Below are 27,004 nucleotides of genomic sequence, written 5' to 3'. Positions count from 1 at the left end.
GAACATCTACTTATGTTTCATGATCACCTACTGGACAATACAGCTTATCTTCACCAACCACATCCCAGGGAATTGAACTAGAACACTGAAGATAAGGGCAAGGACCCTGTGCACATACTGAAAGTGTTTTCCTTTCTTCTTGAGAGACACAATAAATTCTCAGTACTTTTTTCTAAGCCAGACTTCCCTGCTTGCACTTCTCATATTTTCTTTGTGTAAAAACGTCATAGTTAATAAAAAGAACTGATTCAACTCACCAATTTCAGGGGTGAATCTGTCTTTTAAACAGAATATTATTAAATTCCACATATATTGGAAGAACAAGAAAAAAATAAAGCATATTCCAGGGAACTGTGCCTCCACATACACTTAACAAGGTAGACTCCTCAAAATGCATATTGTCGGTAGCTTTTGCTTTTTCTAAACACTATAAGCACAGAAGCCAAGTAGTCTCAGAACACTGAAACAGTGTCTATATTACACACAAAGTGTTATGCAACATTATTTGCTATTAGCATCTAAAAGAAAAACTGTCTGGACATGCTGCTAGGAGAAAATCAATTGAAGGAGTGAAGGGGAGGAAGAGCGTACTCTGTTTAAATGGTAACAATAAGCACAAGCCCAAATTTGTTATTTATAATGATGGTAAGTAAGTCAAACTATTTTGAGGTATTCTTATTTATTACTTGTGAAGTTCAGCTAACAGTGCCGGTCATGTTGTGAACAGTACAAATACAGAAAAAAGAAACAGGCCTGATGATAGAGAGTTTGCAATCAAAGTAATTTTTTTTTCTCAGAAGCAACCAGTTTATTAGTATTTTTGTTAATTAATGAAAACAAAATCTCTGAACAGTCCATTCTTGGAAAACATTTGCTCTGTTTGTCAGTACTTGAAAAGGATTAACACAGTTATTTTTACAATGCTTACATTGATAAGGGATGTTTCCACTTGCCATCACCCATTCCACAAACAATCCCCAGGCAGTCAATATAATAAGTAAAATAAAAATGTTCCCATAAACAAAAACAGTTTGAAGAGTATGCAAAAGGTGTCTTTTTTATAATTACTAACGTCGGTAAATTTTAAAACATTGGTATAAATTTTCTATTTATGAGAATGTGAAATAGATGTAATTATTACACTGCTCTTAAGAATGTACTTTAGGCACTTCTGTTGCTCCAAACCATGTTGCTTCTTACTCTGCTTTTGCTCTAAAGCAAATTAATACCTAAAATTCAGTTTCAAGTAAAGTAAAATCCTGTAACAGCTCTACTCCTCTGCTTGGATGGTAAATGTTTACAAATGTAAGGAGAGAACCAGCTTCAGGATCCAGAGAAGCTCTTGGAATTCTAGTTGTTCAACCTTCAGAAACTTCTAGAAACCCCTGTGACTGTCCCATACTGCAACCTCTACCATATCCTCAACCCTAGACACGAAAAAAAAGAGTCTTGTTGGAAAGAGAATCTGTTCTCAGCTCCCCAGTCCCCCTACCATTAATGGGGATGCTTTCCTCTTTCCTCTTATGTCTGAGTTTTGCTGATGAAACAAAAACAGAGCAGAGAAGGCCTTCAGTAAACTTCATTATTAAGTGACTTACCTTCAGCCTACAAATTGTAGCCACTGAGTCTTTCCAAGCACCTGTCTCCATTTATTAGCAAAAGAAGAGAAGAGAATTCTTCCCTCTCTTGTAAGTTCTGTGTGGTTTGCCCGGTAACCCACAGGATTTTCCCAAGAGCTATTGTAAGATACAAACAAGTCTTACAGCTCCAGATTGTTGACTTGCCCTTTCAACATGACAGTGAGGCTGCTGGAGCAGACAGGTAAATGCACTGAACAGAGGGACTAACAATGTAACAGTATTTCTGTACACAACTCCTCAGCAGCTGTTGCCTACTAGAAACTGTCCAGTCACCTTGCTGCCCTGAGAATTGTCACACATCTGGGACAGAGAGCTGAGAGCCTTGGAGGAGACCCCCTCCTTACAAGATCAGTTTAAGAATTTCCCTACCACCAAGTGCTGAGGAAAGGATAACAAGAAAAGGAAGGCAAAGGAGTGAATAAGAGCACCATGTCACCCTAGAGGCCCTGAGAAGACGGTCATACTTTAATGTACCAGGCCTTCCTCTCCCTGGGATCACATCTCTCTTCCTCCTTTTCCATGTGCATTACCAGATGCGACATTTGTTTTCTGGGTTCATTGGGGATCCACTGGGACATTGGAAGCTCTTGGAAAAGTCCTGGCTATTGCTGACAGGCCCAGACACACGAAGTGGCAAGGGACTATGTGGATCTGTGTTCAGGGAAGACTGGAGTTTCTCTGGATCCTGATATCCACACATTGCCTGAAGGGAAGCAAAATAGAAAAGTCAGTTTGGCCGAAAGTCCTCGTGTGAACAAGACTTACGGCTTCTCATGCCTCTCACATCAGAGGGTGCTGGAGTAAACAAGGAGACATGCTTACGTGGCTGCCAACAATGTTCAGATCTTTCTTCTGATTGTTTTCCCTTTCCTTAAACTTCTCTGTTCCCATTTCACTCTCTGACAAGCCATCTGCACTTTTTCTATACTTCATAGTCCAGAACACAGAGAGTTTAGGCCACCCTGGCTAGGCTCATGCAACCTTGGACTCCATCTAAAATAGTGGTGAAGATGTCTCAGTGCCTAGATTCAGCTTCTTAAGTGAAATCAGTGAGTGCTCATCAACAAAGGGGAGCACTTGCACAAAATCCCATTACTACTCAAGAGACTTGGGGGAGGATTATATGACTTTTCTGGTGTTAAGCTGGCAATCCAAGTCTTCATTCTCATTATTTCAGTCTTTATTTATCAACAAACGACGCAGTAGCTGCCAGACAGCCTCTGAAATGCAAATCTTGCCACCAAGACCCAATAAGCTGTTTATTTACACACTGCTCTGACTTAATGAACACACAAAACTTTTCCCTTTGCAGTTACACTGACTTACAAGGACGTGATTTTTTGCGCACAGAAATCCCACCATCTATCATGAGGAACTTGACAGCACAGCTACGCACAGCTCCACAATTTGCAGAAATCCTTACTGCAGATTCCCACAAAAACCACAAACTATGTGTGCATGTACTTCTAGTTCTCCAGCTCTAAATAACATTTGAACTCGTTTTTTCACTATCAGTCACTCAGAGTGACATGACATTCAGCCATTCACCATGACGGAGAAGTGAATGAAGGAAAGGATGGACAGATACATTACTTTTGCAGTTAGGTTTCTCTTTCCATGTGTAAGATTACTCACAACAGAAAGGAAAGTAGTCAGAAGCTGGCTATGAAGCCTGCTTTCCCTGACACAGTTGGTCTGCTATGACTTAATTGTGGTGGATTTCAGTGCTTTGTAAAATATATATTTGCAGACAGGTCTTTTGTTAGCTTTGAGATCCATAACAGGTTAGGAGCTGTAAATATGAATTTTAGCTTCTAACTAAGATTCTGAATCTTGCAGAATCATTGGTCATTCCCAGTTCTGTGAAGAAGGAGAAAAGTGATTGAGAAAAAGTGTGGAAGAAATGGAGAGTGAGAAAGACACACGATTAGCATTCATTACATGAGCAAAACTGAGGTAGAAAAGTTGATCATGTGAAAGTCCAATTTTAGGTAAATCCTTCTCTTCTTTGTGCTTTTTCATCCAATTCTTATAGGCCTGTGGAGAGATAAAATGGATAATAATAAAGCTTCCTTTAGACAGTATTGCAAGCTCATGTCTTCTAGCAGTAAAATCTATTAATTTGATAAATATTTAATAAATTAGCAACTTTTTATCTCACTCTGAGGCTTTCTGCTGCTGGCCATGCCCTTAAAAAATCTAAAGTGGGAGAGTAACAATATAATTACTTTCTTTACCATTTCAGATGCTACTACACCGATACTACCACACACATTGTCATAAGATGTTGTAATTGTACTATAAAGGAATGAAAATTAGTTTCAAAACAAATCACAAATATTTGACTATAGATTAAAGAATTTCTACCTTCCAATGTCCTTCATGAAAAATGTAACAAGTACCGTCTTAGACCTAGGGGTCTCACACTACCCTCAGCAGTTAAACTGCTAAAGTAGTGTATGAGGAAACAAAAAATTCTCTCTAAAGTACTGCTGAAAACATTGTTATAGTCATTTCACCACCACACAAAATTCTGTTTCATGTCTCAGCTTACTTCCTCAAGTATAACATAAGCGTATATACAATAGCATGCCTTTGTATGCATGACATAAACAGGGAAGTAAAGGTGGTGAAGGAGAGAAGCTGTCTTACATGGACATATAGAGACTATGAGCAAAGCTTTGTGAGGAACCTCTCTCTGGACTAAGAGAGGACATGCTGGGCTCATGCTTCACTGACACAGGTGGTGTAAGAAACCTGGAACTGGAGAAGGATGTGGGAGAGGGAAGCAGCAGGGCAATCTTGTATGTTATGAGATTCCAGAAGTAAGAAAACCACAATACCTGGTAAGCGACAGCGAGCCCTCCAGTGTCAGCTGTATTCTCCAATAGTGTGAAGGTGCCATTGACATTAAAGCTGTAGCTTTCATAGTGTTCGACCAAGCAATCTGTAGATCTTTGTAGTGCACTCCTGTTGCATGCAGGACAGTCCACAGGCAACACTGTGGGGGAAAAGTCCTAGAAGTAAAACTATTTATGGCATTCACCTGTGTTCCTCACATTAATCCCTGATTCTTCCTAGTAGCCATCATGTACTGGAATGTGTTTTCCTTAAGTTCATCTAGCTCAATAATATATGTATACACTGATATAAGGACCGGGATTTCAGATCCTCTAAGGGAAAGTACCAGTGGGACCTAGAAGAGTAAATAAAGACACCACAGCCAGTACCCACCATAACCATAGAATGAGTGAAGAATTTCATGTGCCATGAAGACCCCGATGGCTCCAAAATTCACAGCGCTGAAAAATAAAGATGAAAAGAGTGCTTTTGGAAAGAAAAAGAGGGCAGAGGAGCATTCTTTATAGCCACTGAGCACAACTGTGTGCTCCACAGGAGCATTCTGCTCTGGGACCCCACAGAAACACTTTGTATGTGTTGTCACTCAGATGTGTAAAAGTGCAAATACAAGTATAAATTATCCTACCAATGCTTAAAATTGTATTATGGGCTTATTTTAAAGTATTTGTAGCTAATAAGCCATCATAACAATGAAGAGTCTATGAATGAGATTCTGCCTTCATTAGCTGTAATGACAGGTATTGTTGTTGAAATATGTCCTTATTGACCCTCTACTGTCTGAAATGCTGCACAAACAGCAGCTACAACGGTAACCATACAAAAGCAGGATGTTTGGAGAAGCAATCTTGCAACTTTTGTCTAGTGAGAAAGAATACATAAAACTGGCAAGGCAAATTAAAATCATGATGATTTGACTGCAATTACTCTGGTCTAGCATTGGCAATCTTGCCACAAGCATGAGGTTGTCCTCGAGACCTCCAGTAGTTCTTTCCGAATGGAATTTCTATGGTTCTATGCAATGAATTTACAGATACTCTCAAAAGGAAGAGAACACTCAAAATGCATTTCCATTATATGAAATTATGGACTCATTCTATCTTCCCGTGCACTGATTAACACAGCTGAAGCATGAAATTATCGTACTGGATCATTACTTCATCGCTGGGAACTCAGTAAGAGTTCTATAGCTGATAATTTATAAATGTTACTCAGAGAAGTTGTGGATGCCCCATCCTTGGAAGTGTTCAGGGCCAGGTTGGATGCGGCTCTGAGCAACCTGGTCTAGTGGAAGGTGTCCCTGCCCATGGCAGGGGGGTGGAACTAGATGATGTTTAAAGAAAGGTTCCTTCCAACCCAATTATTTCTATGATTCTATGATACTGTAACAATTGTACTGCTTTGCTGAGTTCTTGTTTTAAAAATTATCTTCATAGTCACCTGAATTAGCTTTTGCCAGTAAAGTTTAAACTCCAGAGCATCATCTGAGAAAATGCCATTGTACCAACTCACCAAAAGCTGATTAAGTTTTACTTATCAGTCTATTCAACTGAGGTGACAGTGAAAAGAATGTACTTTACTAACACTGAATACAAAAGGAATAAGAAGGCATAGACATTTTTCACAGAGGAAAAATACAGTGACAGCCCATACCACTGGAAAAAAAAATTATTTTCTACTATTCTTTTGAGATGTCCTTTTCTTCATACTATAATAAATTAATTAAATACTGCAAAGACTGGTGACTTCTAGATCACTACTGAGAAAATAATTACTTTTAAGCAATCTTAAGACATGTTTCTTTCAAACTTCAGTCTCTTGCCACAACGTGAGCTTATCTTTCAGTACAATGGTATTAGGACAAGTATCTATCCACTATCAGGCAAAAAGGACATTGAATGACATGTTTACGATCAACTGCTTGAAGTGCTTTTATTATCAGAAAAAATATTGCTTAAGAGATCTGTTCCATGTGACGAAAGAACACAACCAGAGGAGTATGATCTAGAGAAGTGTCATTATTGCAGGGGAAGACTCAGAATTAAACATCTATTTGCTTGGCAGAAAAGGTTTCTTAAAAAAAAATGAAAGGAGAACTGTGATACATTTGAAAAAGACTTCTGACAAGAAGTTGCTCTGTGAGGCTCCTGTTTTCTCTGGGTTAGATTTCAGGAATCCTTGGAATCTAGAAAATGAGGGGCAAAGGTGAAATGTCTTCTTTGCAGTTAACCTACATATGACTTCTGCCTCTTTGCTCTGGAATAGTATCTTTGTCTTAGTTTAGTTTCACCTAGATTCTGATTTTGCTTCAGCAGAGTCAACGATCACTCACTCCAAGAATTCATCAAGCTTTAGAAAAAGCTGGGTTTCCCCCCGGGATGCAGTAAAAAAAACCGATTAAAGACAGACCACCCACTAAGATTCCTCCTGAAAGCATGGTGCAGCCCAGGGACTACATTCAGCTTGAACCTCTTAAGCCCCTCCATACCTGGGAAACTCCATGTGGAAAAACGGACTGCGGAACATTCCAGCTGGAAAGACCACCATGTGGTGCCTTATTGAATAGTATGAATGCACACTCCAGGGGTGCACACGCCAGCTAGAAGCAAAATAAAAAGAGAAATTAGAGAATGTATTAACTCCTTATCTCAAACTTTGATCCTTTCTTGCACCGGCTTGCAAAAATTGTTCAACTGTTCACACAGCACCAGCAAATTATGAAATTCACATTATGTAGAGTTACAGGTGTTTGAAATAAATCTTCAGTTGTTTACAGATGGCCAGAACTAATAGCTCAGTTTTCATAGACATAAAGGGATTCTCCCTCACAATTTTCCTGACAAGTAAATTAGGATTAGTAACCTCCTGTGAAGTCCTGCACAGAATACTCTTCAGGAGGACTAAGGTCCAAAGCACGTCTGTCAATGCTGCCTTCCTTCTGAAGCATCCTATGTCCTGCCTTTGAGGTGATTCCACCAGCATTCATGTCATCACAGTGCTTTGCTGTTTACTTTGTTGTGAAGCCCAGGAGAACCAGCTATCCCTCTTAATCAGGGGTGTATGGTCAAAAAAAGTGGGGTTTTTTCAGGGGTCTGGTGGTCTCTTCACAATGATGGGGTGTTTTGGTCGCATTGCTCAGGCTGAATGTAGGACAGGCTGCCAAATGCAAGGGTTTTTTTAAAGCAGGATGCAGCAATGCAGACTTGCAGCAACATTCAGAACTGGAGAAACCACATTCAGAAGTACTGAGTCCAATTCTGCCCACTGGCCCCCACCTGCCCTTCCTCCTCTTCCACAGTAAAAGAGAGCTATAGACATACAGTTATCAGAGTTCTGAGTGACCTGAGCTAGTTAATCCTGCCTTGAGAAGGAGGATTGGACTAGGTGATTCCAACAGGTTGATCTCCAACCTCAGCTGGTTCATAAGTGTGTGATTCTGTTATATTTTTCAGATCACTATCTTACTTACTTATCCTGCGGGTGATGCTGAAGGAGCTTCAGGTAGGAATTTTCCCTCAATATTTTCAAGCAAGCCACGACATTGAGGAAAAAAGTGTCTTCATTTATCTCCAACTGAGGGAAAAGACAGGGAATGTGACTGTCACAGGGCAAAAGCAAGGAATGAATTGAACAACTGAGAAAAAGAAAAAATTAGAAAAAAAAAGTCTCATGGATCAAAAAAGGGTTTATCAAAAGAGAAACCAATGGGATACTTGTAGGTTTTTTCTCTCCAAGTTCTAAAGACCTTCAATTTAAGATATGACAGGAATGTTATCTGAAGGCCAAACAGAACATACAAACAGGTAAAAAATTACTTCGATCAGGCCAGCCACTCTAAATAGGAGACAGTATAGGCAACAGCATAGAAGCAACAGATTAAGGTTCTCTGGCCCCATATGTTCCCAAAAAATGATAAGTAGGAAATGTGCTCCAGAGGTCATAGCCTCTTTTGTAAGCAGACAAGATAGCAGCTGATACAGGTAAACTGCCAGTAATGAGGCAGGCATGTTTACATTATATGCCTCACATTCTGGTATTCCAGGTTCACTTTGTCAGTCTGGAGTATGTGAGCTGGATAACCAATCTCCACTTGTAGTTTGGAAACCTAAAATAATAATAAACAAACAAACAAACAAACAAACAAAAAGAAACTTGATCAATAGGAGGCTTTACATTCTGCAAGTCCATTTAAAGGCTATTTCCAACCAATGTAAGCAAGATCTGTGAGTCAGCCCTTTAAAAGGACAGATACTCTGTTTCAAGAAGATATCTTGTCCTGCTGCTCTGCTTTCTCAATTCTACGACCTGAGGCCTAATGTTGTTCTATTCTTTTTGTTTGTATTGTCTTCTGCCATTCAGCTTTTTAGCTTTTAACCTTACTAGATGTATAAAATTGAATTGTATCTCAATAAAATTGATTCAGAGTGTCCGTGGACAAACAAAAACTGAGCCTCTCTATGCCTACACATCAGTGTATGTGTACCTATGGCACCTACAAAACCACCTTCAATATTTAGTATGAATAAGACATCTATTTAAGATTGTGTGCCTGTAGAAGCAGGTAGGAATATATAAAGGTGCAGGTCTCTTCTCTTCCTTCTCCAAAGGCTTCAGGGAAAGGAAGGCCTCAGTACTTCCTGCCTTGTGCACGCACCAAGGCTTTAGCGTTTCGGCGAGTCTGTTCATCCATCCACTCCACCTGATCCAGGCGGTCGTAGAGGGCATCTTGGATGGCAGAGAACATCTGCTCAGCCTGCCGTGGATAAAAAAAAGAAGGCATGGTCGCAACTGCACAAAAACATTGCTCACTCTTAGCTACCATCTTCGCATCTTCCAGCAATTCAACCACAGAATAACTGAGGGAAAATTCCTTTCTTTTTGTGATGAAAGAAAATATTTCAGTTTCTACAGTGATTTAGGCTTAAGTTATTTGGCATCCAGTTTTTCCTCACAGGGCTCACTGTTCTCTCCCACGCACCTTTTCATCTGGCCTCTCACAGTAACTTAGAGGGAGACAATTCCTTCTCATTCAATAATGAATAATTGTACCCCTTCATGAGCAAAATGAAAATTCAGTATCCACAAGTATTTCTTGCTGGTGTCTCCCTTTTGAAAATTATGGCAATCTGAGTTAATCCTTCTCAAAATTATGCTTTATTAATCAAAATTTATGCTTCACTACATGTAGTCTTGGTTTTCCCATTAGCTTTTCTTGGTGTTATTTACTCTTGCCACCTTATAGACTTCAAACTGTTTGCAAAACCTGATGCTACACTAACTTTCCTCAAAAGAGAAAGGAACTCTGATCATCACAGGATGAAAAAAAAGAAATCTTTTCCACACTGCATTCAGGTGTTCTTTTTTACTGTAGATCCATTCAGAATGTTTTCATTTGAATGCTTAGTGTTCTTGTTGAGATATATCACATTGGTGATGAATAGTGTTAACTAACTGTTAACTAACTCTTATTCCAGGGAGCACACAGAGGTTGCATGCATTTGTACTGCTGTCATAGCTATTGGTACTGCACATATGACTTTTCTAACAGTTGAGACAAAGCTAATAGCTGGTATTTAGCATTGATCATTTTAGAATGACAGCAATATCTTGTTCTGACATATTCCAAAAAAAGGAGGGAACTTGCGTAAGCAGAGGAATATATAAAGAGGCAGGAAACCTACACATGATTTTGCTGCCTTGATGTGGTCTTAAGGTGGCATGTCAAAAAAAGAAAGAGGTGAATCTGAGCTTTGCTTGGGGGTTAAGGTGATGAATACCTACAAATTTCTTGGTCTGCTCAGGGAAAATTTCTTGCACAATCATCTTCCCTAGAACTGGCTCAAAGAAAGAGCTGGTATCAGTCAAGCACTTCCTCCAGCGCTCAGCTAGCATCTGTAGGAACAAAGCAGAGACACATGAGAGTGAGGGCAAAGAACTAGGAAATCAGTAAAATGATATGTAGATGTGTGGTCAGTAGCATATGCACTGCTGACTAAGAATGACAGCAGTGAATATGTAATGTAGTTCTATTTAAGCTACCTCAGTAAACATTTCTAAAACATTTATTTCCTTATGATCTACTCCACTTACCTCAAGATGAAGATTTGTATGTTAGCAGAGAAAAATCCATAGAAGAAAGATGACCATCTATATATTTTTCCTACTCCATGATACAGTACACTCAGCTCTCTAAACTTTTGTGTGTCATGTCTACTTCCACATTTCTTTTGAGAAAAAAGAAGCACTTAATGGTTTGGGGAGAGTAGTTTTTCTCTCCAAATCTAAGAAACTCCATTCATCTAAGGCATCAAGGGAACATTCAGAAGGTATGACCTACAGTGTTCAGCTGTTAGGGAGGCTGAAGAAGCTGATAAAAGGCTGACTCACCATTCTAGATCCCATTTTTCCATAAAGGATCTTATACAGCTCCAGGCGTGCATCTTGGAATCGACTGTCAAGGGCTGGGGAGAGATTCCCAATCAGACAAACAATCATATAAATGTGAGGGACCCTGTAGGCAGAAGATTGAAGGCTGGTCACCATAAACACACAAGTGAGGCAAGCATCAGAGGAGCAACTTGAGGCAGAGAAATCCTAGGAACCTGAACAATGACAACAAAGAACTCTGAATGGAATACACCTGGATGCTATCAAAGGAGGATGATTGACAGGAGTCTACTAAAGGAACTCCCCAAAACACTGTGGAGACTTAAAGGGTAACTGCCTGCTGGGGCACAGGATTCTTTATAGGAAGTTGGAGAAGGATAACTTTTAGGACTGGGTGAAACTTACAGAATATTATGAGAGGTCTGTGGGATTCTGTAAGATTTATGATGGCATGTTTACAGGAAGGACCAAAGGCAGGAAAAGGAAAGGATCATAGTGGATTGGGAGAATATATGTGGGAAAAAAGAGAGGAAAGCTGGTAGAAAGGGATGGTTGAGCATAAACTTGTGCTTGCCAGGGCGTCTGTCTGATTGAGCTCTGCACATGGTCACCAGGATACGTCCTATCTTATTAAATGCTATTGTTAAGTAACATTCTACTCACTGTGTGTGGGGATGGAATTGGATGCTGGAGAGACAACGAGCCTGAGACTAGTGGAGGGACTTTGGATCCAGCTGGCTTCTGGAGAGAGCAGGAGTCTGAGAGCTGGCTATTGGAAATACTAGTGGTTTGGACCAGCTACTGAAAAGACCTGATAGGAGTGTTTGTAACAGGAAGACACCAGAGTACCAGCAACCAAAGTTGCAAGGGTTGCTTGCAAGTTTCTCATATATTCCATGCAAGACTCATATATTCCATGTGATATATCCAAGTGGACACCAGGAGATCTTGGCCAGGTTCATGACAGACTGAATACCTAAGACCAGCTATTGGAGTGAGTCATATCATGTGTGTGCACGCATATTTCGCTAGTATTGAGCAATCCTGATCAGCTGCAGCTGAGGAATAGGATTAGTCTGGGTTCATGTTTGTATGAGTGCTATGGGTGGATGGGTGCCAGTCAATACACTGTGTTCCCTCTCTGTGTGACATACATAAATATATTATTTTATATGTGTGTTCAGACATGGTACATGCATATGCAAGCCTATTGGGAATATATGCTAAACCATAGCACTGGCCAAACCTGTGGATATAAAGCCACAGTGTCTTGCAATTGTTAGATTATTGGATTTAGCAGCCTCTAAGACAGACCTATTAAACCTATAGTATTTGAAGTAAATATTTCTTGGGGCATGAGCAATCATAGCTATCGACTCCTACCTTCCCTCGTGCCATTTCTTGATGAGCTGTGACATTTCTCTTAAGTAATCCATGTCATGCACTGCAATTGGCTGAGAGAGGTTCATTGGCATAGGATGGAAGACAGCCTGGAGACATGCCAGCCAGTCAATAGCAGGTGCCTTTTCCTGCAAGTAAAACAAAACTTACATGCTGAATTATGAATCTAAACTGGCTCACAAGAAATAACAGGAAAACTAGGATAGTCATCGTAATACTGTTAAGAGATACTTTTGACAAGTTAAATTGTTTTTATAATGTGTATCTTGAAGAGGAGAATTGACTTTTTTGAAAGGGAATTAGCGCCGGGGAGGGGAGAGAGTTGTGGGCCTGAAAAAATTCTGACTGTCAGTTAAAGACCATAAGTTAAAGGGTTATTTAAAGCTCAACAGGCTCCAAGTGTAATTTGCAAGACAATGGTATGTAATAAGAGTGTCTGATATCTCTTTTCATCTGGATCTTCAGAATGAAGACATGAATGTCACGTGTAATTGTGTTGGTCAAATTCTAAGGCACAGATACCTGTAGCTCCCTAATGGTAGTGCGAAAGAACAGCATCCCCCTCTGCTGTCTTTTCTGCAGTGGGGTGACAACTCGCTGGAGGTTAGAGATGAAGGACAAGGTCTTGGAAAAGGAATCGGTGGGATCATCCTCTGTCCCTCCAAGTAGGACCCCCAGTTTCTCCAAATATGAGAGATACACACGGAGAACCTGCAATACAGAATATGTGACCAATGGAAGATACATGACTGAAAATTAGTCACTCCATCCATCCATCCATCCATCTTGACCGTATAAACTTCAATCTTTGAAAGCTACTGCAGGCCCGCCCCATTCCTAAAACTGTCTTCTTTCTGCAACATCCTTATGTAATTATTCATGTGGAATACACCTTGCCAAGTACAGTTCCTCTCTCAGTGAAGAACACTGAATTCCCAAAAGATTATTTTTTCTCACAATTACTTCACAATTACAGCTCACAATTACTTCAAATACTTGAATAATTTTAGAGATGTAGGCCTGCCATCTCTGGAGTCAAAGGAGAGAAATTCAGTGATATAATGAGCCAGCTTTTCAATGGAGAGAAAATGTCAACTTCTTGTTTCTATCTTCATGAGGTTTCAGAGTAATGTTTATGCTGGCTCAGGGGTTTTATTGAGGACTTTTCTGAAAAGCTCAGAACAAGAAACTGAAATAACTCAGTTTATATGAATTTGGAGAAATGACAGGGTTTATTTTGTTACAATGTCCCAAGGTCAAAATTGTTTATTTGTTCCCTCAACTTATATTCAAACTTTTTAAAATATGCCTTAAAATGCTAGCTATCCCTCCCTACAACACACAAATTTTGTTATAAAGCCTTATTTTGGACAAAAACATCTTTTAAAAAACATTCAGGCAAGGCAAAAGCTAAAATGAAGCCCAGATTCAGATTACTTAGCAAGTAGAAATTAAAATTATAATTATAACATTCTGTTTCTACACTAGAAGTTTTCAACCTGGGATCTAAAATGGGCTACATTTTACAATCTATCCTTTGGAAAAGTAGAGTTTTGTAAAGAATTCCATCTGGATGCATTTTCAGAGGTCACTGACGATAACCCATGGAAACAGACCACTCTGAACCAGGAGGTAATTCAAGGAGATCCCTGCATCAAATAGCTAAATCAGAGCTTCAGGCTCTGATATGTTACCTTAAGATAATTTTTCTCTTTGAATTCACTCTCAAGTGGAATCTCAAACTCAGGATGGTCAATCTGCAAAAAGGAGTAAAGGAAAAACTTATTATTATTTTCAGAAAGAATGGAAATGTGAGGATATTTTGGTAATCAAAAATTATCATGGAATTTGAAATGTTATTAACTTGCTTTTACTTTTGGAAAATGTTTGTAAATTCTTCAGAGAAGAGCAAAGGCTTGACTTGAGCAAGCCTTGGTCTGACTCTTTACTCACAGGGCTTCCTTGATAATGCTCTTTCTTTAGCATACTCACCTGAATAATATTGGTCTTGGGGTCAAAAGGACTAGGTCCCACAAGGACTCTAAAAAATGGGAAGGTGCTGTATCTGCCCATGAGAATCTGAAGAGTTTCATTAAAATCTTTTGTTTCCCCCAGACCTGTGTTATGCCATCCACCAACCTAGAGAGAGACAAAAATGCTGCAGGTGAGAAAAACGGGTTGGATCTGTATTTAATTTTTTTTCTTTTACACCTATAAGCTTAGCCATTATGATAACTGAGAAGCAACAGAGCAAAAAGCACCAGGGGAAACTCATGAAGTGTTCTACATATGCTGCTGGCTTTAAAATGACCTGACACTTTTCCCTAAGCAAAGCAATGAACTGCAAAATGACACAAGGAAAAGGAATTGTAATTAGCAACAAAGTGTGCAGGAAAAAATACTGGGTAAGCAGGAGACAGGAAATAGGTCTCATTTTTCTGAAGCCATTCAGAAGGACAAACAGGGATCAGCGATTAAAGGTCCCACCTCCCTGACAAGCAGATTCATAGGTGGGCCTGTAGTCACTGTTCCTCCTGCTGGAAGGTTCTGCATCCTCTTTTGACACAGGGCATAAATGCTCTTTGTTGGAAGGAAGAATGTGCAGCTCTCCCTGGCATTGAGAGAAATCTCCCAGAATGGAAAGAGAAGGATTTTCTCCTTTAAACAAGCTCTCTTGGAAGCCTTGACTACTGAATGATCATCTAATTTTAGACACAAAAATTTCATCCATTCCAGGTGTTCCCTGATCTGTGAGTCAGATCCTATTGAACTGAATTTCTGAGATTAAACATGATCCCTCTTTGCAGTATTGGTTTTTTTGCCATCCTTAAGTAATACATAAGGTCATGAGGAAAGATTCAAGTACCTGATGTCAGAAAATCAGTTCTTGAAACAGCATTTAAAGCTAGAAGATTTATCACTTAGAAGTTGTGCTGTGAACCATGACTAGGGTCAGATTCTAGAAAAATTACATCATGTAGGACTGTATGACCCTAACTGCCCATTTTCCTTCTCCGTGCAGGAATTCTCTTCCTGAGGGAGAGGAAATAGCACAAACTTTCACCTGATTTAGGAGGTCCTTCAACGTCTGAGCTCCTTGGGATTCTATTCGTTCAGTATCCATGCAGGAACGATAAAATTTCATTGCTTTCTCCTTGGCTGAGCCTCTTATCCCAAACTGTGGACTTTCTGAAGAAAAAAAGTAGATTTAAAATTTAAAAATAAGTTTAAAAAGAAGTTGGGACAGTATTAGAGCAGAGAACGGTTTTAAGAAAATACTGTACTTTGATCCAGAACATTTTAATAAATACATCCACATTTCCCACAGTGACTCAAAGCAAGGGACCTTCTAGCGCCATGACTCTTCCTGAGACCAAATATGTGAGTTTCTTTGCATGGAAGCAGGAGTACAACAGGAAGATGGTGCATATCTAGGCTTCAGTCCCCCACAGAGACAGGACACATCATCAGAGTGCACATTCAGACTAGCAGAGCAACAATGGCCTACTTTGACAAGGCAACAGGAAAATGGTTTGGGTTGCTGTCAGAATTTTAAAGCGTGACTTTCATCTGTTACACTTGGCAAGGGGAATTAAAATGTTTAAAATGCAGCTACTGTAATATGACATACTCAAAAACAAATCTGTGCCTGTAATGATAGAAGAACGAAGAGAGGGGACTCAGTCCCTGTTAGGAATGATTGTGCTCTCAGTTACTACTATTGTCAGCTCTGACCGAGGCAGATGCCGAAGGTAACACACCAATCATCTGTCCCTACCTAAAAGCCTTTTCAGGATCAACAGGTTTTCTTCCAACAACACATCAAATACATTTAGTGATTCTTCTCTGGTTCTGCTTGACTGTTTGCCTTCCCATCTGCCACAGGCATATTTGTAGAAGTTCTCACAGGGGTTTACAGTGTCATTCCTAGAATTCAGAAGTCTTTCCAATAGACCAAGATCTGACTCAGCATCACAGGATCCTGAAGAGGAGGTAAATAAGAGAGAACTGAGAAGTGACAGCGGAAAGTGAGAGCAACTCTGAACAAAACACTTTTAGGGGACATTTACCCCAAAAGACTTATTTTTGGTACAAGCTCCTCTGCATGCAGTGTTGAATTCCTTGTAAGGTATTGCTGAATATGGATGAAGTGTGTTTTCTCTTTCACTTCCCACGGAGATTGTCCTCTATTTGTACTATCTAGGCAGCCACAAGTTGGATTATTTTGCATTTTCAGTGTCCTTCCCCTGGATCAGCCGAATTTGGCCACATGATAAACAAGAAACAACTGATGGTGTCAACATGTGATGAAAGAGAAGGACATAGCCCAGTGAAAGTAATGACATAAGATTAAACCAACTTTTTTCAAGCATGGGAAACATTTCTCAGCAATGACATTTGCCAAAAGAGGACAAGGACTTTCTAGAATATCTTGCTTTGATCTATAACTCTCTTTTTCTTAACTGCTGCAAATCACCAGGTATATGTTCTCATTTTAGTTCAGTATCTTATATCAACATCAGATCAGATCCATTATTTACTGAAATAATCCACTTGTAAATCAAGGTGAGACTTCCCATACTATGGTTTCAAAGTTGACATGGGAGAAGGTAGGCAGAATAGAAATGGACTAGATCTGAACTAACAGTTTTTCCTTGGTCTCTGAAGTGAACTGTCTCCAACACATAACAAGAGCTAAAGAAAAAAGCTAAGCAAAGAGTCAACAGTGCTTATTTTGGAGCAGGGAATACCTGTATCCACCAATATAAATGCACCTTCAGTATTGAGCTTTCTATATGCACAGACATTGACATGGACCATTCTGCAGATAGTTCTTTAGCAAATTTGGAAGGTAAATTAATGTTTCTGGTCTATACTCACAGCTTCTCCATTAGCAAGAAACTATAACTTCTTCTTTTACTCTATGACTGCACTGATCTATACTAGAAAACCAGGACTAAACTTAAGTCAGAGATAAAAGTGCAGAGGAGGAGCTCCAAGTGTCAGATTCAGTTCTGTTTCCTGACTATAGACAGAGCAGAACACACTGATGAGGTGCAAGACAATAAAACGCTGCTCTCCCTCAAAACTGGGCTCAGGCATATTAAATGGCAGGCAGAGGAGAACAGATGTGGAGGATCTCTCCCCACTGTGACCCAAGGAAGAGGTAGAAAAATGTACCGTTTTGACAAAAAGTGTTATGATTCCTGGAGATTCTGAAAGTCTGGTTCTTAATACTGATGTTAAGCTTAAAACAGTGGAGGCAGGTAAGAGTTAAAGGGGTCTTAAAATGGGGTGGATGAGGACGAATAGAAAAGGGTATCTCATATTATACCTAGAGCACAAGTCATCACGAGGTAGGTGATAAGCAATGTAAACCCAAGGAGAGTACTGAGAAGAAGTGCACACAGAAGTACGCTTTTCCCCTGAAGGCATCGTTCTTTCTTTGCACCTGTTCTCAGCTCCTGGTCACAGGTCTGAAGAGACAGAAAAAATTAAGAAAGAAAAATTCATATTAAGGTTAGCACTGATAATATACTCCATCTCCCACCTAATCTACTAGAAAATCACTCACAGGACTACTGCCAAAACACAATAGTCATCCAAGTCATCTACATGACTGTATTCCCAGAGGCTTTCTCACTTCCTCATTTCCCTTTCTTTTCAAGCTATAACTGTTGCACAGTGTTATGAATTATGCATTGAAAATCCAGCTTGCTATGAGGAGATTTGTCCCTCCATGGTTCATTCTGTTTTATGGAATCACCTTGCATGTACTTCCTGAATATATCAAAGCCTTTTTGCATCTATAAAACTAGTAACAGGATGGCTAGGACTGGTGGTTCTTTATACTGCTACAGTCTGGCAACCTGAGCACTAATTTCAGATCTCTCCTGAAGAAATAAAATACTGCATCCTAAGCCCTCAAGTCCAGTTCAAGTGAGAGAAAAGATTTGTTCTATTCTACAAACTGGAGTAAGCTGTAAATCACTGAGAAGATCTTATATACAGAGAGGTCTTATCTCACTCTAATTTAGTTTTGTTCATAATCTAGGTGTGTCTTTTTAGTCAGTGGAACAGCCTAGGCACCTAATGAGTACACCTTCTGTTTTAGATATCTGTTTTAGCATGAGCTGAAGCATTCTCCGGAGTTATTTGTCCTTTTCTCTGTTGACTGCAAAGGAAGCTAGATGACTATCATAGGATACACCCCTAGCATCTACCTGGAGATGACATTTTCTCTGGGTGTTCACTCCTTCTGCATACTTTGACGTACATAAGACTGGAGAACAACACTTTACAAAAGAACAGACGTGAATGCATGCTGGTAATATATAAAGAAAGGGAAAGAACTGAAAAAAATGAAAAGTGGAATGACTAAATAAGAATAAACAGTGAGAAAGGGGAGGCAGAAGGGGGGAAAAAACCCCAGAAGATAATGGAAAACCTCAGCTGTAGCAAGGAGAAAATCTCATAGCTGTGAAAGCTGATGGAAGTGCTACTGGGAGGGTCCTACATGTCAGTGTCAGGGCCTGGCCTGTACTGTCCCCACAGGCTCAAGTTTAGCTCCCTGTTCTATCCTGGTCCTCTGATACAAGAAATCTGTTTGAGAAACCTTGTCAGGCCTTGGAACTCTTTGAGGCAAAGCAAGAGGCAGCCTTAATGAACATGCCCCTTCTTCACTTGGCCTTTCTCCTGTGCAGTCTCCATCTGAGCTTTGCTGCAATGGCAGCCATGCCTTCATCTGGACAGGCATGCCACTGATCTGTGTCCTGACCATAACCTACAGACTTGATTCTGCAGGTTTGACCTGGAACCTGTCTCCTCACAAGAGACTTGCCTGGCAATCTACACTCTTGGTTGACCCTGGGCACTGTCACCAGGCCTGCCTTACACCCATACTGGCGTGCACCCCATGCTTTTTAAGGCATTGCTTCTTGCCTGCCTAGTCATGACTCTCAGGTTCTGGACTGTCATCTCTCTTCTCATGCTCCCTTACATGCAGTAGCTAAACTGCATTTGTCACCACACTCAGTATCTATGTTCTTTTCCACAAAACACGGAAACATGGATCTCGACAAAAATCACAAGAAATGGAGCAAAATCTTACAGGAATTAAGTACATCACAGTATATACCCTTTCACCTAAGGGAACATTAAGGAAATGAAGGAGTCTGCTGTTAATCATTTGGACTAATATACTATGGTACAAGTTCTGCACAAAAACATTAAGAGAACAGAAAACAAAAATCAGCAATAGAAAAACAGACCTCATAATTTTATAATCTTTCAAATGTGCATTTTATTCAATCTTGAATAAAAGCCTCTCAAAAGCTTACTCAGCTCCTGGAACTTGCTAACAAAAGTTGAATGCCTAACTGCTTTTCTTGTTTAAAATCCTATTCTCCTAACTTCTTCAGCAGGATACAGAATAACTAAATGGAGAGCAAGTACTTACAAGTGACTCCTGACATTAGAAGGTACTAGATACAGAACATGATCATACTGGCAAGGTACAGTGTACAAACTACAAAGGAAGAAATTCCTTTCATAAGCCCCTGTAGCAAAACACTTGTTTGAGTCCCAGAGTAAGAGAGTAAGTGTCACAACTTAACAGTATGGTAGGGAAGTGAGTGAAAGAAAATTAGCTTAGCTGATAAAGGAAATAGAAAAACTATTCTTTGGCATGCAAGCCTTCATGTCTCACCATTTAGGAAGAGTGAATGATTCATGATTTACATTCACAATTCTCCAGACTTCTCTGTTACAACAGACCTTGTTTTTCACACTGAAAATCCAGCCTATTCCTACCATGAAATAATAGTAATTTTGCAATTATTTGGTTTCATGTTATCAGAGGACACCTGTTTCTCTCTTTTGAGTAATAAAAGGCATGGCTGTGGAGGTGCTAACAAGAAATTGGTATTTCAAGACTGTCGATGCAATTTCTTATGAATTTCTGCTTAACAGTAGTTCTATTTCAGGCCCATATATTATGTTTATTTTGAAATGCAAAATGCATCAAATAACAGATTTTTAAAAATCTCTAAGAGAAACAGCACTGCCCCCCTAAGTCTCCATTGTGAAACAACTAGGGAAGTACCTGGCTGAGAGCAGCATGCCCAAAATAATAACATAGCACAAAAGAAATGACAGGGGAGTGGAAATTGGTTGTGGACCTGTACTTGGAAACTGGATTATGGCTGGTGTTATGTGAACCATAAGCATAAAAGGCGTTCTTCAAACACTTCACCTTCCATAATAAATGTCTTTCTAATCTTGCCTCTGTAACTGGGTTTGAGAGAAACAGTGGACCTACATAAACAGAGAAAAAAGAGGAGGGCAGTCATATTTAGTTCTCCTTTATGTCTTTTCATGACAACAGCTGAAACAAATCTAGACACACAAATACCTGCTCTTTCAATACTCTTATACAGATAGTGACCTGAGCAAAATCCCCATCAGACTCTTTATCCAGAATGAACTTCACTTCTATGCCACACTGGATTATGTGGTTCATACGCACTGAAATACAGACCCCTTCCTGAGTGATTCTTGGCCAAGGCAGGAGCGTGGATTGAACTAGATGGAACCAGAGGTGGCATACCAACACTTCCAGGGCACAGGCTGCAGGAACATTACATAGCTTACAGGAAGCAGCAGCACTTTATTGTGGTATGTTTTGAGACCTGGTTGCTTCATCCACCATGCTCCATATAAAGATACAAGTGAATGGGTTGAACAAGACAGTGGAAAAGGATAAAAATACTTCAGTCTCTGACAGGGCTTTTCCTTATAGGCCTCACTTATGGATGAGAAGAATAATCAGTATTTGCATAAAGATGAATGCAATTTCCAGTACAGTTTCTGTTCTTTCATGTTTTTAAGCATGTGCAAAAGCTCAAATTTAAATGGCTTCACTGTAGCTAAGTAAAAACAAGTGGCTGTAAAATCATTAAAAGATTAATTTTAATTTTTGTAAATTATAAACATAATTATAAACATAATTATAATTATAAAATTATAATTTTAAATTAATGTACTCTATGTATTGTCTGATTCATATGTGAGCATGACTTAGGATAGCAGAATCATGACAAGTACTGTTATCACTAAAGTAAGAACTGTTTGATACAACTAAACCAGCCAAAGAATTTGATTTTCCTTCAGCATCTCCTTCTTTCTGTTTGTGAGCCATTCCTGAGTTCTGAAGTGAGATTGAAGTTGCTCTGCCTAATTCTTCCTCATCTTGCATTTTCACAGTGTTTAGTGCATTACAGAAAAAAAAGCATCTAGCTTTCATGAAAATAAAGTAAATTAAAATAAAGAGATCAAAGGCAGAGAGAATTTGAGTTATTTTTCATAGCTATTTACCAGATAATTTAAAGGTATTATTTTTCAGCCAGTAGATTATTAATGAATTACCAACTTTGGCTGTTACCCAAATTGTGTTTATCACACTGCTCACATGGATGACATATTTTCAGACTAATGCCCCAATACCACAAAAACCTTCATTTTCTTAAATTTATCTTTTGTCAGCAAATTATTTAAGTACATAAATTGAGCCCATTAAATGTTATTTAGCCTGTGTTTGAAATAGAGTACCTGCTCACATGAAATATGAGACAGAAAGATTGCTGAATTATATTCTGGAGTACTAAAATTGTAGACCAAAACTATGGCCAACGACTAAAATTATGATTGTGGTCTGATCTTCATCACACAGATATTTGGGAATGGATGTACAAAACAAACATTTCTTCAAATTCTTCAGCTGTAAAAATGCAGACAAGATGAAGATAAGTGACCGTTGGCATTACAGCAACAGTCACACTGAACAGATCTCAATGTAACAACACATACAAGTTTCTGTGTTTGTATTACTTAGTAACATAGAACACTTATCTCTGTTGCCCTTGAATGTTCTGTACTTTTTAGCAACCTTGAGCTAACAGTTCAGTGCAATTTGTCTGTACATATGCAATTAAGGCTTTGCTAGCTGTTTATATAAGACATCAAAGCAGAAAAAGGACACCATGCTTCATGGGAAGCAATTAGGCTCACCATGTCATTCTCACATTCCAAAAACTATGCCTTGCTTATCCACAGTTATTTGGGGAGGGGGAACTGCATGTTTCTGTGTAAGTACTTTCTTATAATACCTTGCTGAAAAAATGGAGATAGAATAAAAGATGTCATTATTTTCATTGTTGTTGTTGTTTTCATTATTACTACTACTAATACTTTTACTATTACTATTATTACTTGTTGTTCGGTGCTTCAAACAGTCCTCAGAACAGCCATTATGGTGACTAACAGGAAGGGCAAGAACCCCTAAATCATGGCACCATATCCCACATCATTAATTCTGAGACCCAGACAAGACCTTTCTGGATACAAACTGAGTCAAAAACTCAACTACCCCGGTCCTCCAAGGCAACAAGCAGTGTATCTATGAAAGGGGAAGGAAAAGAGAGGTGTGCAATGAAGGTCCCTGAGCAGACTGCAAGACAGACCCATTTCCTTACCTGTGGAAGAGTGCTCATCCTTGTCACTGAGCAGGCGTTGCTCCTGCGGCTACCACAGTTGTGAACTCTGTTTACTTGGTTGCTATCAGTCTTCTGGGCCCACACACTTAGTGAAGTTCAGAGACAATCTCTTCTTCCCAGCTTGGCTGTTTGCTGTGGGGAGGAGAAGAGAAAGGAAAAGCTCTGAGAAAAACACCCTTAGAGAAAATGGGAGGGAGGGAAATGGTGTTTCTGCAACTCTCTGCCCACCTTCTTAGCACCTCTACTCCTCATAAAAGAATATTTTTCTTCCCCTTCTGTGTCTCTGTGACCCACCTGCCCTTCTGTCTCTTGGAGCTCCACCGAAATCTTTTTGAACAGAAGTATGTGATTCTCTATCTCCCTCTGCCTCTTCTCAGCTATTTGCTGTTTCTCTTCTCTCCAGCAGCCTCACTATCCTGCCCACCCAACAAGCCTGTTTTGGTCTGATATTCTCCCTGCCACTGGCCTGTTTCAACCTGCTGCTGCTCTGGGGCCCGGAGGCTTCTGCCTATTGCTAGATAGTGTGGGGTACAGATCCCAGCGCTCCTCCTCCCACAAGAAAAGCCAGGGTGCTGACTTGCTTCTTGCTCTCTCTCTCATCTGCACCCTAGTGTCCATTCGAGGGGTGAACACCACCTGACTCTTTCTCTTTCCCATTAAGAGGCATTAAAAAAATATCATTAATTACTTATTCTATTTACAGTTATTCATTGTTTCTCAGGAGATGGCCAGCCTGTGTGTCTTCGCTTATTTAAGGAGGCACATTGGGAAGATTTGGGAGGGAGGTTTCTCTGCTTTGAGGACTGGGAGCCTGCCTCACTTCTCTGGGACATTAAAAACTGAGTAGTGGATGTTGGGATTTGAGACCTTCTCAAGTGGCAGCTGTGAGCTGAGAGAGATGGTGGGGACTAGCTTGGTGTCAGCTTCCAAAGTGCTTGAAACAAGCAGAATACCAGGACGGAACTGTTCACTCCCCATCTTCCTGGTCTCTGAGCGGAGTATGATATCTTGGTTCACTAGTCTGAAGATAATTTGGTATCTGCTCAGTTGTTCAGAGCTCCCATCAACCTGATTTTTTCCCTATTTTTGTAGTGCTTGCATAATTTCTTAACCCTCCGCCATCACAACAGATTTCTTATACGGCTGAAACCAGTTACTTACTCCCAGCTGTTTTTAGCATTCGGATTACTAGTAACTGTGTATTTCTATATTTACAAAACAGCTCTAAATACAGTAAAAAAAGTCCTTGCATGCTGACAAAATGATCCCTACCAACCTTTCCTTCCTTGCAGTGTGTCACTTCCCTTCAGCTTAACATCAGGATCTGTTTTGCAAATACTTCTCGCATAAATTGGTTGAGATTTGACTTAATGAAAGTAACAAGACAGTCTTTTGTTAGCCACAAGTAAGATCTTACAGTGAAGATACCTTTGTAAACTGTCTGGAAAAATTTGTTCATGACAATATCCAGTTTTTTTATCTGTCTTAACTGTATCTGAACTCTTCTACCTTCATAATTGCAGCATCTAACAGCTCCCAAGCTTTATGTAATGAAGCAAATTTCACTTCTCTTTTCTCTTTGAACACTATCTATGTTTTAAAATTTGCCTGGGCAAGGAATTTATTGCCTTTTTTGATTATGAAATGGTTATGATAATTTTGAACATAATGTAATTAAAACTAAAGCAAGTAATAAAAGCTTGGCTGAAGTATTCACTTTTAAAATTACACTTGACAAGACAAAAAAAGCCTTTTGTCAATATGCTGTGAGCATATGATTGCAGTTAATGTGGTTTCACATACCAGTATCTTTTAAACAGGCACTCTCATCTCCTCTTGATTAAATGAAAGTTTACCACATAATTTGGCAAAAAATTATATTGATATTGCCACAGTGCATGAATTATGCCACACATGCTATCTAGAAACACAGAATGTGCATGTATGGATGATTTTTACAAGACCTTGTAAACTAATCAGGACACCTCTTGAAAAGCAGATGGATCACAACTTCATTGCAAGAGTGCATGGAATGTGTCAGGAAAGGAAATGCACTCCTCTATCTCAGTGGAGAGCATGGCTCTTTGAATTAGTACATGTTTCAGTGGTGCTGTGATGCTGAGAAATTTGCCTTGTAAGTGTGGAGGTGATACTTCTTCTCCAAAGGCATTACATACCATAGTAACATTATATATTGGATCTAACAGACACTACTGTTGGATTCTGGATACTGTTAGAAAAGTATGCTCCTGAGTAGCATTCTGCTGTATCAGAAGGAGTAATGGACATTTGGGTTTGAGTTTGTTAAGTAATTCAGTAGGAAAGTTGTGCTGTTATGGGGAGAATTAAGCTGTTAAAACTTGTATTTATTCCAAATTTCATGTATCTCTTCAGAAAGAATGTGGATTTATTTCAAATAGATGTTGCCTCTGTGATTTTAGTCTGAGATATCCAGGTATAAGACATATTTTATCCTAAATGATATGATCCACACTTCAGAAAAATCTGTTTGGCTGTGGTTATCAGCCATGATTGCGAAGTAATTCAGGCACTGTAGTTATGTATGTTTTCAAGCAGAGTTTCTTGAATCTCTCGGGGTAAGGACACAGCGTATTTGCATCTGGTAGCAATAAGGCAGTGAAGCATAGTTAACATTTTCTACATTTCCACATATCCAATTGGATATGGAAATCTCTTTCAGGTTATGTGCTGCAGGACAGTGGCACTTTCTGTCTGAAAATGACAGCCTGTATATATATCTAGGCCTCCAAAAAGCTCTGCCTTGGAGGGGATTGCATGTTGGCAGGGTATATCCAGTAAACACTCTGATGTGGTTTTGAACATACAACCTGCAGAGCTTTGGGGATCTTGAGAGTTGAATGTGTGAAGTATTCACGTATACATGAAAATGGTGCTGTTGTTTTTCCTGCTAGCATGAAGGTTTCTTTGAAGACACTTTTATCATCTACAGAAAGAAAAGACAAAAAGTTTCCCTGTAAAATTTTTCTAATTACAGAAGCAGGAAGAGGGGCTTGGGGGAGGGAGGGCAGGGAGAGAGAAGACGTCACAAGTAATCCTTATCAACTCATTCCCTTCTTATCTTTAAGGCACATATGACAGGTCTGCTCCCTCGAGTCCACAAATTAGTGAGAGAACCTCTGGCTTTTTTCTCTGTGACAGACACTTTCTCTTCTCTATACAGTGCATTAGCTTTTTCCAAATCTAACACCGATCAGCACATTGAAAAGAATATAATGTTGGACATGCCTTCCAGCTGTTACACATAAAAATGGTTAACAGCAATTATCTTTTAGATACCTCTTAGTATTAAATAGACATATGATTCAAAGAAAGATGAATGTATTAAGTGCATTGATGTGCATTTAACAGATGTCGTTGCAAGTATTTCTTATGGTAATTTTAAATGGTTAGTATTTCAAATGGTTTGGAATCTAAAGCAGATTTCAGCAAATTATTTTCTTAATATCGGTCCTATAGTGAAATTGAATTGGGACTTTGATCTTCTACATCATGTGAATAGTTAATTCCACTGCAGCAGTTCAGTAGAGTGAAATTTTGCTTCATGGATTGATATTCCATCTTCAATGTTCCAAAATATGTATGTATCACACACTGCACAAAAGATTGGCAGCTTTATGTAATTAAATTTAAAAAGAGCATTAGAAAAACATGGTGAAGCAATATTAATGTCACTGGCCATCTGGAAAGCTCATGAAAAGGCTATCAATTACAAAGAGGCTGCACTTAGGTTTAAAAAAAACTTATTTAACTCAAGCTCTTCTACCTCAAATGGTCCCTGGTGGTACTACCACTGAGCAGTGTAACTTGTGGAATAAAACAACATGAAAGGAAATCTCCTTTATATGAAAGACTGTCTGCTAAACATCAGTAATAATTTCAGTAACCATCAAAAGTACAAATTTGGTGTGAGAACATCAGAACACTGTAGCACTGGAAAAGCTTGTTCCTTCACTAAAGAAGTTCAGAAAACTGGAGGCAGGACAGTCTGGGAGCCATAATATTCCATTGTAGACTGGAGGACTGATGACAGGATAAATTCAATTTCAACAGCCCCTAACTGGAGCTGTCAGTCAAGGATCTAGCAGAGTGCTCTAACTGCCCCGTGGGTGACAGAGAGAGATC

At 39.4% G+C, this 27,004-nt stretch overlaps 1 protein-coding gene across 1 annotated transcript; it reads right to left on the bottom strand.

Annotated features, from left to right (window-relative positions):
- Positions 1-863: 863 nt before the first annotated feature.
- On the bottom strand, positions 864-23,311 carry KEL (Kell metallo-endopeptidase (Kell blood group)). Its single transcript, XM_082278929.1, has 19 exons — positions 23,135-23,311; positions 22,820-22,972; positions 17,623-17,764; positions 16,066-16,269; positions 15,352-15,476; positions 14,280-14,426; positions 13,982-14,044; positions 12,810-12,998; positions 12,270-12,415; positions 10,887-11,010; positions 10,281-10,391; positions 9,154-9,252; positions 8,527-8,604; positions 7,969-8,072; positions 6,988-7,098; positions 4,875-4,942; positions 4,484-4,641; positions 3,582-3,677; positions 864-2,343 (listed from the first exon to the last, which is right to left on the bottom strand). Exons 2-19 carry the CDS (start codon positions 22,835-22,837, stop codon positions 2,167-2,169), a joined length of 2,160 nt encoding a protein of 719 aa, XP_082135055.1. The 5' UTR covers positions 22,838-22,972; positions 23,135-23,311; the 3' UTR covers positions 864-2,166.
- Between the last annotated feature and the right edge of the window lie 3,693 nt (positions 23,312-27,004).

The sequence above is a fragment of the Coloeus monedula genome (genome assembly GCF_965178545.1).
Source record: "Coloeus monedula genome assembly, chromosome: 3".
Classification (NCBI taxonomy): Eukaryota; Metazoa; Chordata; class Aves; order Passeriformes; family Corvidae; genus Coloeus; species Coloeus monedula.
The sequence above is the reverse complement of the archived record's forward strand: the minus strand, read 5'-3'. Positions and strand labels throughout refer to the sequence as shown.